This window comes from Vombatus ursinus, unplaced genomic scaffold (assembly GCF_900497805.2).
Source record: "Vombatus ursinus unplaced genomic scaffold, bare-nosed wombat genome assembly UNPS02015012.1, whole genome shotgun sequence".
In the NCBI taxonomy this organism is placed as follows: domain Eukaryota; kingdom Metazoa; phylum Chordata; class Mammalia; order Diprotodontia; family Vombatidae; genus Vombatus; species Vombatus ursinus.
Window position 1 is genome coordinate 118,127 of NW_020954790.1, and position 17,833 is coordinate 135,959.

The 17,833-nt window shown below is 48.1% G+C and overlaps 1 protein-coding gene across 1 annotated transcript; it reads left to right on the top strand.

Moving 5' to 3' along the window:
* The first annotated feature begins 1,050 nt into the window (after window positions 1–1,050).
* On the top strand, window positions 1,051–16,382 carry LOC114030796 (zinc finger protein OZF-like). Its single transcript, XM_027845703.1, has 6 exons — window positions 1,051–1,098; window positions 1,789–1,853; window positions 12,188–12,314; window positions 12,790–12,889; window positions 13,647–13,649; window positions 15,245–16,382. The coding sequence occupies exons 2-6, from the start codon at window positions 1,818–1,820 to the stop codon at window positions 16,374–16,376; spliced, it is 1,398 nt and encodes a 465-aa protein (XP_027701504.1). The 5' UTR covers window positions 1,051–1,098; window positions 1,789–1,817; the 3' UTR covers window positions 16,377–16,382.
* Window positions 16,383–17,833: the final 1,451 nt, after the last annotated feature.

Below are 17,833 nucleotides of genomic sequence, written 5' to 3' on the forward strand. Positions count from 1 at the left end.
CCGCGGGGCCGCTAGGCGGCGCCATAGTGAGCGGAGCGCCGGAGCCCGCGTTCACGTGCGGCCTCAGACACTCGGCGGAGTGGCTCTGGACAGGTGACTTCACCCGCCGGCCTCAGTTTCCTCGTCTGTAAAAGGGGCTGGAGAAGGACATGGCAAAGCCCTCCAGCGTCGTTGCCAAGACAACCCAAAGGGGGTCACAGAGTCGGACGTGCCTATGGCCAGACCGTGGCCCCCCCGTTCCAGACCCTCCTCCGTTCAGCCGCCGGCCATCTGCCGAAAGCTCGGTCTGACCAGGTCGCGCCAGGCTCTGTAAACTCCGTGGCTCCCTACTGCCTCCAGGATCAAAACCGAAATGGCCCGGCGTTCAGAGCCCCTCCTCCCTTCCCAGTCTGGCTGCCCCATCCAGAGATACCCCTCCGCGCTGTTCCACGCACACCACCCCGCATCGCTAGGCTCTGGGAACTGGGCATTCCCTCGGGCCGCCCCCATGCCTGGAGCGCCCTCCCTGGCTTCCTTTAAAGCCTGGGGGACGTGAAGATCCCCACCTCCTCCAGGAAGCCTCTTCATTCCAGCGCCTTCCCGGGTTAACCACCACCTATCTGTCCGGTGTGTGGCTTGCTTTTATGGGTTTATTTGCACGGTGCCTCCCCATTATTTTGCCTCTTTTTGCCTCTCCAGCACTGAGGGGTAGGCTAACCTTAAACCAAAATTCGAACCTGGCACACAGTAGGCGCTTAATCAACGCTTATTAAGTCGAATTGAGCCCCGCGAGGGGCCAAAGGTCAGGCTGGCGAAAGGCTGCTAGCCAAGGTAGCCGCAGAGGCGGCGAGCCGGCCGGGGAGAGGAGGGGAGGAGGAACTCGAAGGATCTCCACGTGTTTGGAGTTTGGGTGTGACTCCGGGCATGCGTACAGCCTACGCTGCCCTCGGGACTACATTTCCCAGAAGGCCTTCTGGGCGCATGCCTGTGCTAGGAGCGGGGTTCCGCCTCAGCTTCCAACGCCTTACGTCACTTCCGTTTCTTCCGACTCCCCGCCTTTATGACCGTTAGTCCTCAGGAACTGTCGACCTGGCTCCGCCCTATTCTCCGCCAGCCGGGGTGAGTGAAAGCCCGCAGGGCGGGCCGAAGGCGGAGGGGGCGGGGCAGGAGGGGCCCCGGCCCCACGTTTCAGTGGCTGAGTTAAGGGGGAAGGGCAGGAGTGCCGGTGAGGCCGATGTTTACGCGTGCGCAGTGTTGGCCACCGGCAGCTACGTCCCCTGTTCGGGGAAATCCGGACTTCGGGAGGAGGGGCCGCGGCCCTGCAGCCAATCAGCGGCGCCGCTGGTCTCTGGAGGCGCATGCGTAGTGCCCTGGCCCGGGGTGTAGGGGTGGGGGTGTGGGGGTGTGTCCACCCTTTCCCCGGGTGCTTCTACGTCTGGGCGGGGGGGGCTTCATCAGGCCTGGGGTCCCTGGGGTGGTTCTAGGTGGGGAGTCTTCATCACAGCAGGGGTCCCTGGGGGCAGTTCTAGGTGGGGGGGCTTTAGGGCTGGGGGTCCCTGAGGGCAGTTCTAGGTGGGAGGGGGTCTTCAGGGCTGGGGGTCCCTGGGGTGGTTCTAGGTCCAGGGGCTTCATCGGGGCTGGGGTCCCTCCCTCACTGAGGGGGGGGGTGTCTGTGGGCAGGGCTCCTCTGGAGGAGTTCTGAGTCTGGGGCCTGTCTCCAGGTGCAGGGTCTGGGGACTTAAGCAGGGTCAGAACCTCTCTGAGTCCTGGAACCGAGGCTGCCACTCACAGGTTCCTTTCCTTCCCCAGCGCTGCCTTCTCAGCCTGGAGCAAGAGGGATGGCCCCCAGGCCCTCAGTGTCACCCACCTCCCAGGTGAGCTCAGGGCCCAAGGTCATGGCGGTAAACTGAGGTCCAAACTGGAGGTGGGTCACCCATAATGGACACAAGGGAGACTGGTTCTGCTGACCCCTGGGAGTGTAACTAGCCAAAGAGGGGAAGATGGCGAGACATGCCAAGGCTGGAGGTTAGGACCAAATTCCCAGTGAGTGGTGTTCTGGTTAAGTCAGGGCACTGTGTTCAGTGCTGAGGATACAAAGAAAAGTGAAAGCAGGCTCTCCTCTCAAGGAGCTCACAGGGTAACAAGTGAGACAACACGGAACAACCACGAACAAAGGAGGTACATACAAACAGAGGAGAAAAAGAGACTTTAGCTGGTACTTGAAGGAAGTTAGGAGGCAGACATGAGGAGGGAGAGACTTCTGTGCTTGGGGAACAGGCACTGAAAAATGCCAGGAGATGGTGTCCTTTCTGCAGAATAGTAAGGAGGCCAGTGTAACTAGATTACAGATTATGTATTAGAAGTCCTTTATTTCATTAAAGACCCACTTTTTACCCTGTAGGATTATACTCAGTTTTGTAAGTTATTCTCAGCTGTAAGCCTATATCTTCTGCCTTCCTGAATATTGTATTCCAAGTTCTCTGCTCCTTTATAGTAGTGGCTGTTAAATCCTGTGTGACCCTGACTAGACCCCCCTCAGATCTTGAATTCTTTCTTTCTGGCTGCTGGCAGTATTCTTTCTTTGACCTCGAAGCTCCAGATTTTGGATATCATATGCCTAGGAATTTTTGTTTTGGTGACCAGTAGATTGTTTCTACTTTATTCTCTGGTTCTAAGAGATTTGGGCAGTTTTCCTTTATCATTTCTTGTAATGCTGTGACTAGGCTCTTATTTTTTAGTCGTAGCTTTCTGGTACTGTGATGGTTCTTAAATTATCTCTCTTTAATCTGTTTCTAGGTCATTTATTTTTGCTAGGCAGGTGGGGCACCACAGTCATTGAAGGCTGCGTCTGGAGTCAGGAAGATGAGTCCAAATCCAGCCTTCAGCTCTATGACCCTGGGAAAATCACTTCACCTCACCTCTCAGCCTCAGTTTCCTTGCCTGTAAAATGGAGATTATAATAGTATTGACCTCCTAGGGTTGTTGTGAGGGTCAAATTAAGTAGCCCCTGTAAAGCACTTTGCTTTGGAAGTCTTAAACCAGTCATTATTAGTATTCTGAGCTGCCTTACATTTTCTTCTACTTTATGTGTTTTGATTTTGTCTCAGTATTTCTTGTCTTTCATGTAGTCATTGACTTCTATATGGACCATTCTAATTTTCAGGGAGTTTACTTCTTGGGCAAGGTTTTGTACTTTGTACAAACTGTTAATTCCTTTTACAGTTATTTCTTCTGTAGCTCTCATTTGTTTTCTCATTTTTTCCTTTAGTGCTTTCATTCTATTTATAAAAAATCTTTTAAAACTTTTTTTTTCCAGTCTCTTCCAGGAATTCTAGTTGAGCTTGTGCCCAAGCTTCGTTTTTCACTGTTTGTAGAAGTTTTGGAGTTACTATATTTTTCTGGGTTTGTGTCTTGACCATCCCTGTCACCATGATACTTTTTTATGGTGGAATTCCTTTTTTATTTGCTCATTCTTCGAGCCTACTTGGAATTTATGTTAGGTCCAAGATCTACACACTTCTGGAAGAAATGGCTAGTGAGAGCCTATGTCCTCTTAGGTCTTTCTGTTGTGTTATTCTAGGCTTTCAGAGAAAGCTTGGGCTGGGGACTTGCAGACTTTTGGTGCTTTCAAAATAATCTGATCAGGACAAAGACTGACCCCTCCCCCCCTGGTCTGAGCTCTGCCGGTTTCTGACCTAAATTTGGCTTTGAGCGGCACGTCTGTGGACTTGCTCCATTTGGAGTTCCAGGAGCCTGCTGCTGGATTCATTCCCTCAGCCTACTAGGAGGCTCTGCTGGTTCAAAAGGACAGAATGGCAGGCCCCCTCTGGGGCTGGAATCCCTTCCCCAGTTCTTCCTCTGCAGGCCTCAGGCTGGGCTAGAGGCTGGACCTGAGACCAGTCCTGTTCTCAGCATTGGAGTCACACTGCTGCCGCTGCCTTCTGAACTCATCCCTCCGTCAATCTACAGCCAGCGCCTGTGATAGGGCCTCGCCCTTAAACTCCACCCCCGGGAAACGTCATTCTGCATCTCTCATTGTGAGCCTTGGGGCTGTCACGTGGTGCTTGTTCTTGTGTTCTGCACAAAGACTCTTCTAGATCTCAAACAGCTTCTTGTGCCGGAGAAGACGGACCCTACCCCCAACATCCGTAGACTTCTCTTGGCTTTTTACCCTGTGCCAGCTTGGGGTGGAGGAACGACTCACTGTGATTTTTTTTTCTTGGATTTTCCTAGAAAGACTTAGCTTGGTCCGTTTTCTAGATCTTTCTGTTGGAGTTGTGAAGGGGAGCTCAGCAGGGCTTCCTGCTGTTCTGCCATCCTGACTACCTCCCAGGTGGGGTGAGACTTGAGGTGGGCAGACCCACCCAGAGGCTATTGCAGTGGGCCAGGAGGGGGGTTGATGAGGACCTGCATGGGGATGGGGGAGGATGCCTGTGTCATAGGAGAGATGTTATGAAGGTAGAAAAGACCAGACTCGTCAACTGATCAGAGATGGGCATGAGGGATGGGAGAGATTGAGGAGCTAAAAGGGACGCCTGGGTGGGAAGTGGGAAGAGGGCAGGGTTTAGGGAGAAAGACAATGAATTCTGTTTTGAACTTAGTGAGTTTAAGATGTCTGGTAGACAGAGATGCAAGACTGGAGGTCAGGAGAGAGGTGAAGACCCAATAAACAGATGTGTCCAAACATAGGAGGTGGTGTGGAGAGGGGTGTTAAATAGCAGGGTTCCCTTCTCTGGAGGTCTTGAAACAAAAGCTGCACAGCCACTGTTCAAAGAGAGGGCAGAGGGGAATCTGTTTGGGTCTGTGTTAGACTGGACAATGACTTCACGGTTCCTGGGTACTGGCGCTCAGTCTGCTGTATGTTCAGTGCTGTGTGCCTGGCACTGTGCTAAGCCTGGGGTTACAGGAGAGGCAGACTATGTCACAGAGTGCATAGTCTGATGGGGGAGACCAAGTTCCTTGTACATACTACGTGATATCAAAGGGGTTAATTGAATATTGTGAAGGTTACAAAAGAGGTAGCATAATGCTCCTTGGGTTGAGCTGGAGCTGATCCTTAGTCATTTACAATGATTCTCCAATCACCTAAGTGAGATTCCTGGCTGGGGAGGGGGTGGCTTTATTTGGAGGGATCACAGGGCCCCTGCCCCAGGGAGTGTGAGCATACTCCCAGGATGCCTTGTGGAGAGGACAAAAAGGATTCTTGATTGGTATTCAGAGGCTACTGGCTGCCTGTAAGGACCCAGGAGGATGGCCCCCTCTTCATGCACTCTAAAAGGGAGATGATGGACCGCCCATTGCCTTGGCATCATCAGAAAACAGCATTATGGAGAAGAGCGGGCCTGGGCCAGGTGGAGAGGGAAGCCTGGGCCACACCCTGGCCCCTTGGAATGGAGCCCTGGGAATGCCCCTGTAAGGAAGCATCTCATCAGCACCTGGGAGCTGCTGCTTCAGCCTGAGCATGCAGCAGAGGCTCTTGGCTGTACCAAAGGGCCCGAGAGGCTCAGTTGTGAACAGTGTGTAAGACCCAGCCTCTTGTGTGGAGGAAGCAGTGAGTGCTGGTTCCTCTCTGCAGCATCAATCCATAATGTCACCTCCTAGCCTGACAATCCTGGACAGCACCAACCTAGGGCCATTGGGAGTTCCTAAGGGTAAGTTTGGAAATCAGACCTAGAGAGAGCAGAGGCTTTCCTGATGCTCCTTGGAGAAAGAAGATGCCCAGCCATGTGCCTCCTGAGCAGTGGGCCGGATGACCCAGTGCACCTGCAATGACTCTAGGACTTTGTAGGGGACAGCGATCCACGGCCTGCCAAAGGGAGTCTGGTTCTTTTGGGGAGGGGGGCTACCATTGACTCCTATCTGTTGAGGCTGAGAGGAAAGGCTGCCTCCCCCAAAGGTGTGACAGAGCTGGCACCCCGTTAGGCCAAACTTGGAGAAAGGTAGACATGTCAGCACCTTTTAAGGCTAGGCTCAGAAAATTTACCCGAGCTAACTCCCACAGTGGACAGTGAACCAAAGAGAAAACACCATTCCTCTCTTATCAGGTGCCTGGTGAGCCCTGGAGTCTTGGGGACCAGGCCATGGAGTAAATTGCAATAACAGATTCCACTTATTCCCCAAGCCCTGGTTCAGTGCCAGGCGCCATGCTAGAGGGCATGCATCCAGAGACGGAAGCCCCTCCTCCCAGGGCAGATGGAGCCCCTACGAAGGACATCCAGAGTTCATTGTCTGGAGGGGTAGAGCCCTGACAGGTGGGGGGATGTGCACAGGCCTTGTGTAGAGGTAGAACCTGAGAGGAAGCAGGGATTCTGCAGGGTGGAGGTGAGGGAGGGGCACGGGGACAGCCAGAAGCAGTGACGGCTGCAGCAGCCCCTCCCATCGCCCATCACCATGACCCTTCGAGGGAAGCAAGTGCAGAGACGGCTGTCCCTGTTGGACAGAGAAGGGAAACCACGTGCCTGGGGACCAGAGGGGCTGTGCCTACCAAGAGCTAGAGCTGGGCTAGATGCTTATGCTCGGAGCACATGGCTGGTGAGTGTTGCAGGGCTGTGCAAGTTATGTCTGCAGCGATGCTAAGAATCAACGTTCATGTAGTAATTGCCTACTGTATGCCAGGTACTGGACATAAAGGAAAACATTCCTGCCTTGAAGGAGCATGTGGTGTAAGGGAAGGAGTTAGCATATATCAAACAGTGCATATTAGTTAAATAACCCACATTGTATCCCCAGCACTTGGAACCATGCCTGTCACAGAGTAGATGCTTAATTAATGCTTGTTGACTGGTAAGACCCAGAAATCACATGCATTCATTGCCACCATTCTGTGAGAGGAAGATGCTTCTATTTTACCCATGGAAACAGGCACAACAGATGGGTCAGGGACATGTCCAGGATTGCTCAGCTGATAAGTGTGTGAGGTGGGGTGAGAAAACTGCAGGTCAGGGACGTGAGCAGTCTGGGAGGTTCTGCCGTTATTCTGTAAAGTCTACTTTGGATGATCCTTTGGGGACACGTCTGTGATCGGGGGTTTTTAGCACTGCCGGGGCTGGCTTCACGAAGGAATCAGCACTGCCTCCTAGAAATGCACAAGGGGTGTGCTGTGCCTCCTGAGAGCCAGGCTTCCGGCGGGACCCTTCAGTGTAGAAGAGCCTACTGTAGAGCTAATACACAAGTTTTAGTGCTGGTTGTGCATTGGAGGGTTGGGGCTGCAGCCCCCTGAGGTATCTGGAAACTGCCGTTTCCCCCAGTGACCCGTGTTCGACCCCAGGCACTTCTGCTGCCTACACAGCTGGTGGAGAAGTCCAACCTCATGACCCTGGCTCCCACCCTTGTGTGGTGTCTTCTGGTGGAGAATTCCTTCTGTGAACCTCACTGGATACACAGGTTCTGTGCTTAGTCTGCCTTTCTTGGCTTCTTGGGTAGTGTGGTCAGTTTATCACAAAACCACCGCTGTGAAATATAGGAAATGATACAGAAAGTAGAATCTAAACAGTTTTTTCCTCAGTTCTGTCCTGTGGACCTTCCAAAAAGTAGCCCTGCCTAACTCACCGTGGGGAGAAAGGTGGAGCATTGTCAGAATAGTCTCAACTAGTGGGGCGGGTCCTTGTTGCTTTGATGGGTTTGCTTCAAGGGCCAGGGGTGGGCCCCGCTGTGCCATGAAGCTGATGGTTAGTGCAGTGTGGTGGGCCAGGAAACTGAGGGAACTGGGGAGCTGCCCTTCCCAGGCTCCCACAATACCACTGGTTGGTTGATTGTTGTCCTTTGTTCTCAAAGATGGCCATGACATCCCTACATTAGAGTCAGGTTTCAGTGTGTCCAGCTGTGGCTGTGAGAGCAATATGAACTTGGAATGCCTTACCACAGGTCAGACACAGATGGTCCACGTGAACATTCAGGGTGGAGATGGCTCTAAATTTGTTCATGTCAAGTTTCCTTTGAGCTACTGCAATTGTGCTTCTCTCATAAGAGCACAGCACTTTCAGAGTAAGTGCTTAATAAATACAATACACACATTCTCACACTCTCATATACACACATGCACACAACACGAGACACACCCTCACATACACACTCATGTGTGCATATTATCACTCCTGAGCTCCCCAAGGGCAGGGGCTGTTTTGCCTGGTGCCAGGCACTTAGTAACTGCTTAATAAATGGCAGGAGGAGAACTGGAAATAAAATAGATGCCTGTTTGGTGAGTGGCTAAACAAGCTTTGGTACCTAGTTGTAATGGAATATTCCTGTGCTGTAACGACCATGAGGAATACAGAGAAACATGGGAAGACTTCTATGAACTGATGCAAAGTGAAGTCAGCAGAACCGGGAAAACAATAAACACAATGACTACAACCACAAAACAACCCAAATTGACTGATGGTCCCCTAGAAGAGATCTGAAAAGGCACCTTTTCCCCATCTTTGCAGCCTTGGGTGACTTTGAGTACAGAGCTTTACACATAATATCAGGCTCTGGGGTGTGCTAGTTAATTTTGCTGGCCTATTCTTTATTATCAGGGATGGCTGCTTGGGAGGGGAGAGGAAAGGGAAACATTGGGAAATGAAGGTAATGTAAATCAATAAAAATTTACCAAGATCATAAATGCTTGTTGATGGATTGATCTGGTTTAACCTAATTGTACAGATGAGAAAAATGCTGCCCAGAGAGCTAAAGGCAATTACTACAAGCCACACACACAGGTAGTCTGTGGTAGAAGAAGGTCCTCCAGAGTTAAATACCATGCTTTCCTTGTGTACTGTGCTGCTTTCTCACCAGTAGGAAACTCTCTTTTTTCTTGCCCATACAATACATAACCAAAGGAGCCCAAGATTAGTGGTTGAATAGCAGAACCAAGGCTCCAAGTAATTTGGTACAGGTATTAAGCATTCATGAAAGGAAGACTGAATAGAAGCTTGGTATGATCCCTCTTTTTCTGGGTATCACTCTTTCCCCCTTCGTGGGTTTATTTAGGATTACTGGGGTGAGGGGTAGCAGCAGAGGGAAAATGTCTGTCTCTGTTGGCTATTAATAAAAAAAAAAGTCTAAGTATAGAACAAAGATCTCAAATGTGCTGCAGCCCACAACATTTCTGAGTGCTGCCAGAACCAGATTACAGTGCAACTGGGAAATACTTAACAAATAAACATGCAGTAAAACATAGATAATACTAATATGTGATTTTCTAAGTCAATATGTGACCCACAGGTATACCTATATATGGTTTATGGGCCCCATTTCTATTTGAGTTTGACATCACTGACGCAAAACAGATGCACCTACACAGATTATATATAGATTGTCAGGCTAGGAGGTGAGTGGGAAAAGAGAAATTACTGAAAGACAACTTTCTTTGATGGCATCATAGTGTATAGTACAGAGATCATTAAACTTGGAACCAGGAATGAATGAATACATGAAAGATATATTTAGTGTGCATTTACTACACGCCTAGCACTGTAGAGATATAGTCCCTTTCCTCTAGTGAAGAGAGACAACACATATGGGGGGTAGTGGCCCGGAAGGAGGTATTTTGGTTTGGAAAGTTATTTGTCCTTCATTTCGGAGAGGGACAAATGACATCAGAGGATGATTTCTTGACTGGTGTGTTCATCGGATGAGGCAGAATTGCCCAGAGTTGTCAGGCTCACTCTGTCTGAGTCACCAAAGTCCAGTGGCAGGACAAACGTCGAGACAACTGGCAATGGCCCGGGAAGCAGTGCTTGGCCTTGGTGTCTTGGATGTCTGACCAAGCTCTAAGTGCCCCACAGCACCTGCTTCAGCCACCTTCATGGCCATTAGAGCGAATTGTTCTCATCCGCTCATTCTGCCAGGGATCTGGCATTCTTCACATGCTTGGACATCCCCAACTCACCGATGGGTTGAGGGCTGTATGGGGTGTTCGGGGAGGACTGGCACCTCTGTAGTGAGGGCTTGCTGAGCCCTTTTCAGGGTTGCTCACCCACCTTTGGTGTCCACTTTATTCATCCAACTCTGACCTGTGTCTCCAAGAAACCGTAGTGTGGGCAGCAGTCACACTCTGGTAAACCATCTCAGCAGACGAACACAGCCAGGCTTGGAAAGTTACTGGTGTGGCGGTGTTGGGGGGAGAAATGGGGACTAGATCGATTCTCCTTCCAGGAACAATTACAGTACTCTGACTATAGTTCCAGAACAGGACTTCTGGGTCTCTGAGTCGTGAAGGGCACACGCAGGAGAGGGCTGCTGTTAAGAAGGCTGGAGCCTCCTAGAAAGAGCAGGCTATGGTTGCCATCAGGCCTCAGCCCGGGAGCCGAAAGCCTCTGGTCTGAGTGCACCGGCAGAGTGGCTGGTGAGAGGATAGGCCTGGCAGGACTCGAGTCCTACCTCTGCTGTGCGCATGGGCAAGTTGCGTAGCTTTTCTGAGCCCGAGTTTACTCCTTCACAAAATGGGGAAGGTAGTATCACTAGTACTTGCCTTGTGACATTGTGATGAAGGAGATTATGTCTGCACCAATACTTTGCAAGCCTTCAAGACTGACTGTGCACCTGAGGGGCTCAGGATCCTTCTAACACCGAGGTTCTGAGATTAAACTGTCAACAGAAGCACACAGCCAAAACCTGTGGGTAAAAAATACCTTTGGGTGATGAATTCGTTCTGTACTTTGCTGTTGTCTGGCTTGTAGAAATTGTTTGTAGAATATGTTTGTAGAATATGTTTGTAGGATATGTTTGTAGAAATTGAGTGTTTTTGATTAAGGGGGAGCAGGCTGTATTGGAGATGCCTTAGCAAACATCTTTCAGTTAGTTAAAGTTGTACAACTAGAGCACAAGTGGTGAGAGAGTGTGTGTGTGTCACCTGGCATCCTCAGAGGAGAATGAATGTGGTGCCATCTCTCATTGGGCGTTATTGTTTTAGATGGCGTGCTTGCTCACTTCGCAGATGATGTAAAGCTTGGATGATGGGGTGGGACCCAAGGATGGGTCACACTTACTAAGATTTAAGTTCTACCCTTGGGTTTTGTTTTTTTTTTTTAAAGGCAATTGGGGTTAAGTGACTTGCCCAGGGTCACACAGCTAGTAAGTGTCAAGTGTTTGGTCTGAGGCCAGATTTGAACTCAGGTGCTCCTGACTTCAGGGCTGGTGCTGTATCCACTGCACCACCTAGCTGCCCCTTACCCTTGGGTTTTAAAATCAATTGTTCAGTACAGGAGAAGAAAATATGACTAGGCAACATTTCTGGGAAAATCATTTGAGGGTGGTTTATGCTGATGAAAATCTTATATTATCCTGCACATTAGTCCTAATCCAACAAGATAAGTATGAAGGGTAACACTTGGGATTAAAAAAAAAAGAGTCTGTAAGTAGAGATGGGGAGGTAGGTACCCAAGGATAAATGGTCATCTAAAAAAAGATGTTGAGGGCTTAGTAGATCACACACTCAAGAGGAGTCAAAGGTATGACGTGGCAGCCATTCAGAGAGAGGCCTGGTGTCTAGCCCCAGAGGGCAGTGATCCTGCTTGGCCTTGCTCTCATCAGACCACATCAGGAATATTTACTGCGTTAAGTTCTGAGTGCTGGATTTCAGGGAGGATGTGGAGAAGTTGGACAGCATGCAGAGATGGGTGATCGAAATGGTGAAGCGCCATATCAGGATCAAAGGATTGCTAACGTGCATTTAGCAGAGAGAAGCCTCCATGACATATCCCAGGTGCCTTAAATTGCTTTCAGTTCTGAGAATCTGTGACTCTTGGATTCATTTTCTCATCTATAAAACAGGGGTGATGGTGCTTGTAGCTCCTGTCTCGAAGAGCTCTTGTGACATAAGTAATCTGTTAACCAGTCAGTGAACAAGCATTTGTTAAGCACCTGCAACATGCCAGTCACGGCGCTAAGCACCAGGAATACAGAGAAGGGCAGGAAACTGTCCCTATTCCTAAGGAGCTCACAGTCTAAGGGAAGGCAACGTGCAAAAAACTGTCTATGAACAAGCTCCAGAATGGAGAGGCAAGGCACTGAAGCAAAGACTTCAGCACAATTCTGTGACGTTAAAATTCTCCCTTTGTTGCATCATTCAGAATCTAATACAATTTGCACTCAGTAAACGTCTAACTTGGAATACCCTGGATCCCCAACACCGCAAGAAGTACCCCATACAATTTCCACCTCCTTCACCTCCTGAAATTCATCTGAGGGGTGGTCCCAGGGTAAGCACATGTATATGTGGTTTCAGGAAACAGTGACCTTCAAGGACGTGGCCGTGGACTTCACCCGGGAGGAGTGGGGGCAGCTCACCCCTTCTCAGAAGGAGCTGTACCAGGAGGTGATGCTGGAGAACTACAGGAACCTCACCTGCCTGGGTGAGGACCACGGGCTGCCCCATGGCGGGGGTCTTTCTTTCCTCTTAGGAAGTGCTATGGGATTTCTTGAGTGTTTGCTCTTGTCTGGCATCCAGAGAGCAGAGATTCCCAGTCCCTCTGGGGCATAGAGGGTATGGGGTCACCTTACTTCCCTGTCACCGGGTGAAGGGTCTTTGAACCCCTGCAAGCTGGCTGCTGCATTGTGTTGTCCCTGAGGCTGCCCCACCCTTAGTCCTCCCTTCTTGTCCCGGATACCTTGAATACATCCACAGTCTCCGTCCTCTTAGCCGGGATTGGGTCAGATGACCTCGTGTCTTTCTGAGCCCAGCTCCCCTGCTGGCCCCGTTCCTCCCTGCTTCCAGTACAAGATCCAGAGCATCCTTCAGTGGTCCTGCGGGCGTTCCCAGAGCGGGGGAAGGGACCGGGATTGAGCTCTGTGGGGGATTCTCTGACAGCAGATCTTTTCCATGAACAGGCCTGGCCGTTTCCAAGCCAGACGTGATCTGCCAGCTGGAGAGCGGGGAGGCCCCTTGGATGCCAGAGGGAGATGCCCCCCAGAGCAGCTGTGCAGGTGAGTCATGGCGACCGACAGCCGGTCACTTGTGGGGGGAGCCCTTCTAAACGAGTGGCCAGGCGGCTCTCCCGGGAGCTTCCAGGCCTGAGCTCCTTCCCACAGCCTCCTCTTTCCTGCGGGACATCATCTTCTGACACGCCCCTCCTTGGACACTGGGCAGCCCATTCCCTGGCCTCCCCTTCCTCAGTTCATTCTCTCTTCACATTGGTATATTCCTTAAACTGTAATCACCAGTAGGCCCTTTGGGTGTCTCTGCCCTTTTCTTCTGGGTGTTGAGGTTTTGTGGCTGTGCTATTCTCCCCAGTTACAGTCTTTGTATGTACTCTGATCCTGCTTTCTTCCCATCCCCATGACTAGCGTCCATCCTCCTCGTGTCTGTGCTTTTCAGTGACAAGCCTGTGGAGTCAGTAATGCACAAGATGCCAGGCCTTGGGTAGCCACAGGCCTCTCATCAACACTTGAGTCCTCTACAGACCTTTTACCTTTCTCATCCAGCCATTAGAACTATGTTTGTAGACTGGGGTTTTCATTTCCTTTCAGTCACTTCCTTAGGGGACAGTCCCAGCCATGGGATCATCACATCAGGCTGTGACCATTTATGTGGCTCTCGGTCTGTGTGGCTGGGTTGCTTTAGAGAAGGGAATGGATGTGAGGCTGAATAAAGAGCAGGGAATTGGGAAGATGACCTGGGAGGCTTGGGAGTTGTGTGGAAGGCCAGGGACTGAACTGGGGAAGCACAAATTTGGGAGAACCTGAAGGAGGTGGATTTGAACTAGAGGAGGACAAAGGAGATCCAATCTGAAGGAGGAAAAGAACCCAAGGAGGAAGTGTACTCTGGGATAAAGAGAGAAGGTAGTTGGTAAGGCCAGGTAAGTGAGCAGCAAATTGGTAAAGTTAAGAAAGGTAGGTGGGTGTGGTTCTTAGGTTCTAACCCAGCTAAAATCCCACCTTATGTAAGCTTTGCAAGCCTTCCTGATCCCCCTTAATGCTGGAACCTTCTTTCTCATGATTATCCCCAATTTGCCCTGCCAGTGACTTGTCTGTACATAGGTATTTGCATGTTGAATCCCCCACTAGATTTTGCACTCACTCCATGAAAGCGGGGACCGTCTTTTTGTCTTTCTTTGTATCTCTAGCCCATCGCCCTAGCCTGACACTAGGAGACCTTAATAAACTCTCGTGTTGATTGTTTTCTGGGCTCTGCGGACTTCCCTCTGCATCAGCTCATGGAGAGCTTTCCAGGCTTCTCTGTATTCATCATGCCATATAAATGAAAAATGGAAAAAAGTAGATAATTTTCATTATTAATCTATTGTATGGACAAAATCAATGTAGCCAGATTAAGAAGAGAAGAATTAGGGGCAGCTAGGTGGCGCAGTGGATAGAGCACCAGCCCTGAAGTCAGGAGGACCTGAGTTCAAATCTGGCCTCAGACCAAACACTTGACACATACTACCTGTGTGACCTTGGGCAAGTCACTTAACCCCAATTGCCTCACTGAAAAAAAAAAGAAGCATTAAATAGAGGAAAGTCTTTGCATCAAACATTTGTGATCTCTAATTAAACTATAGTATCTAGTGTCCAATTTATATTGGGAACCGGCAGAAATATGTCAGAACTAAGAGCCATTACCCAATAGATTAATGAACAAAGGATATGTACAAACAGTTTTCAGAAAAACTGCAGATCACAGACAACTGTATGAAAAATACTACAAATGGCTTTGTAAACATATGGCATTATCTTTTTTGTTCTACCCCGTAACCTTTGGCAATCATGTTTCCAGAGGTGGGAGACAGAAGATAGTACCAAATACGTGGCACGTAACTTTGTTCCAGCGGGGAAAACCATGTATAATTTTTTTTTTTTAATTTCCAGATTGGGAAGCAATGATTGAACCCAAGAAGTCAGCTCCAAAGCTTGGCACTTCTATGGAAGAATCTTCTCCTGAACAGCTCACAAGGGAGTATTCCAGTGTCTCCAAGTGGGGAACAGCTTCAGAACCTGATACCAGGTTAAAAAGGAAGCAATGTAATGAGATACAATATAGGCAAGTAAAAATCCCCCTAAGGAAAACTACCAATACAGTGAGAGGCCATGAAAGAAGTAAATATGACTTGATTTTTAGGCTAGGGCCAATCCTTTTTTCTTTATTGGAGAGTGTCTGTAGGAAAGAGCTCTCCATATATGTAATACCCAGAGAAAGAATTTAATTATAATTAAGTTTATAATTACAAACTTATGATGTTATAATTCATAACCTCTCAATTGTCATAGAATATGTATTTAAGAGAAAACTTAGAAAAGCAATGAATGTGGGAAAACTTTAATCATAGATCATTACTTTCCCTCACAGAATTCATACTGGAGAGAAACCCCATAAATGTCATGAATATGGAAAGGCTTTGCTGAAAGACTCACAACTTATTGCACATCATAGAATATACACTGGAGAGAAACCTTACAAATGTAATGAATGTAGGAAAGCCTTCAGCCAGAGGTCATACCTTGTTGTACATCAGAGAATTCACACTGGAGAGAAACCTCATGAATGTAAAGAATGTGGGAAGGCCTTCAGATGGGGCACAGGACTTATTAGACATCAGACTACTCATACTGGAGAGAGACCCTATAAATGTAATGAATGTGGGAAGGCTTTCAGCCAGAGCTCACAACGTACTCGACATCAGCGAATTCATACTGGAGAGAAACCTTATGAATGTATTAACTGTGGGAAGGCCTTTATTCAGAGATCACAACTTACTCAGCATCAGAGAATTCATACTGGAGAGAAACCTTATGAATGTAATGAATGTGGAAAGGCCTTCAGCCAGAGGTTCAAACTTATTGTACATCAGAAAATTCATACTGGAGAAAAAACTTATGAATGCAGTGAATGTGGGAAGGCTTTTAGTTGGCGTTCACAACTTACTCAGCATCAGAGAATTCATACTGGGGAGAAACCTTATAAATGTAATGACTGTGGGAAGGCCTTCAGTGTGAGCACAGGTCTTATAGTACATCAGAGAATTCATACTGGAGAGAAACCCTATAAATGTAATGACTGTGGGAAGACCTTCCGTCAGAGCTCACAACTTATTGTTCATCAGAGAATTCATACTGGAGAGAAACCTTATGAATGCAATGCATGTGGAAAGGCCTTCAGACGGAGCTCAGAACTTATTCTACACGAGAGAATTCATACTGGAGAAAAACCATATGAATGTAATGAATGTGGGAAGGCCTTCAGACAGAGACCTGGACTTATTGAACATCAGAGAATTCACACTGGTGAGAAACCTTATGAATGTAATAAGTGTGGGAAAGCCTTCAGTCAGAAGTCAAAACTTAGTCTTCATCAGAGAATTCATACTGGGGAAAAATCTTATGAATGTAATGACTGTGGGGAGGTCTTCAGTCAGAGTACAAAATTTGCTGTTCACCAGATGATTCACAAAATCATAGAATCACAGAATCAACAAAGTTAAGAGTTGGAAAGCATCTCAGTCTCACAGCCTCCTTATCTCTCTTATGTGATAAATTATAACCCTAAATTCACTGCCTCCATACTGCATCCAATCTTATTCTATTTCAGGACCTTAGTCAAGTGCTTACATAAGTACTTACTGTGTGTCAGGCACCAAGCTAAATGCTGGGGATGTAACCAAGAAAAGCAGCAAATGCTTTCCACTCTCTTGTTCTTTTTCAATCAGTTGTTCTCTACTCCTCACCAATGGTCCTAAAAATATAGGATCATGGAATCTTTAGATCCAGAGAGAGAAGAGTCTCAGAGGCCATGAGCTGAGCCTCATTTTATAGAGAAACTGAGTTTTAGGAAGTTTAGACCCAGTTCATACATGTTCATGTTCAGATCTCACCAGTATTTTTTTTTAAAAATGTCAAAGCTATCTTTGACCCTCTATCTCTAGTTTCTATTCCAGCTGTTCTACTGAAGCATCTCTCTTGAAGGTCATCAAGGACCTCCCAATTACCAGATTGAAAACCATATCGGTCCTTACCTTGCTTTAGGTATTAATATTCTATGAGGTATTTGACTCTTGAGCACCTTTCCTTCTATGCCCTCTCTTCCCTCTTCTCGGAGACCTCACACTGAGTTCTCCTCCTTTCTCTTTGCTGGGGTCTTTTCCCCATTCCTAGCCCCTTCTATTGGGGGTTCTTTAAGAGCCTGCCTGGGGCCCTCTGTTTTCTCCTTTACTCTCTCTTGGTTGGGAATCTCATTAAGCCCTCTTAAGGTAACTAAGGTATTTAAAAAAAGAAAAAGAAAAACCTGTCAAGGACAGCAGAAGCCCAGAGCCTGTCCAAGGAAAGGAGAGGGCAAATTTGAGCTGGAGCCACTGGTTCATGCCGAGAATTAGCCTTTTTTTAGCTCCATCTTTGACTTTATGTTTGGCCTCTTTATTTTTGTCTTCTTTTGAGGGGAGGGGGGTTGAAGGAAGGATAGAATATCTTCATTATGGCACTAAAGATCTTTGTGTCCCTTCAGAATTGTAATTATGGGGACCAAAGATGCTAGGGACCAAACAGAAAATCAATACTAGTTTAGGTATGTCCACTACACTTGTGAATATTACTATAACGGGTAAAGTTTCAGTAATTCCAGAGAATAAATCCATGATCCAAATTCTTTTCACAGGATTAATGCTGCTCACTTTATCATCTAAAATACATGCTTTTTTTTTTTCACATCATATGTTGCCATTCTGAGATAAAACTGTTCTTCTGATCCCATAGAAAACTGTTCCATGAAAACCTTCATCAAATGCTTTTTTATATTTAATTTGTTACTTCTTATTTTGACAGTCGTTTCTGGGAACTCATTCTTTCCAAATCGACTCATCTTCCTGTCTTCCCTATTTCTCCCGAGGGCACCCAGATCCTTCCAGTCCCCTCAATTCTCACACTCTGAGTCATCCTCAGCTCCTCA

Excerpts from the sequence above, each read along its gene's own strand:
- LOC114030796 (XM_027845703.1), top strand. The coding sequence starts at position 1,818 with ATGGCCCCCAGGCCCTCAGTGTCACCCACCTCCCAG. Across the intron at positions 1,854-12,187 it reads CAGTGTCACCCACCTCCCAG|GAAACAGTGACCTTCAAGGA; the intron begins GTGAGCTCAGGG and ends ATGTGGTTTCAG. Across the intron at positions 12,315-12,789 it reads CAGGAACCTCACCTGCCTGG|GCCTGGCCGTTTCCAAGCCA; the intron begins GTGAGGACCACG and ends TTCCATGAACAG.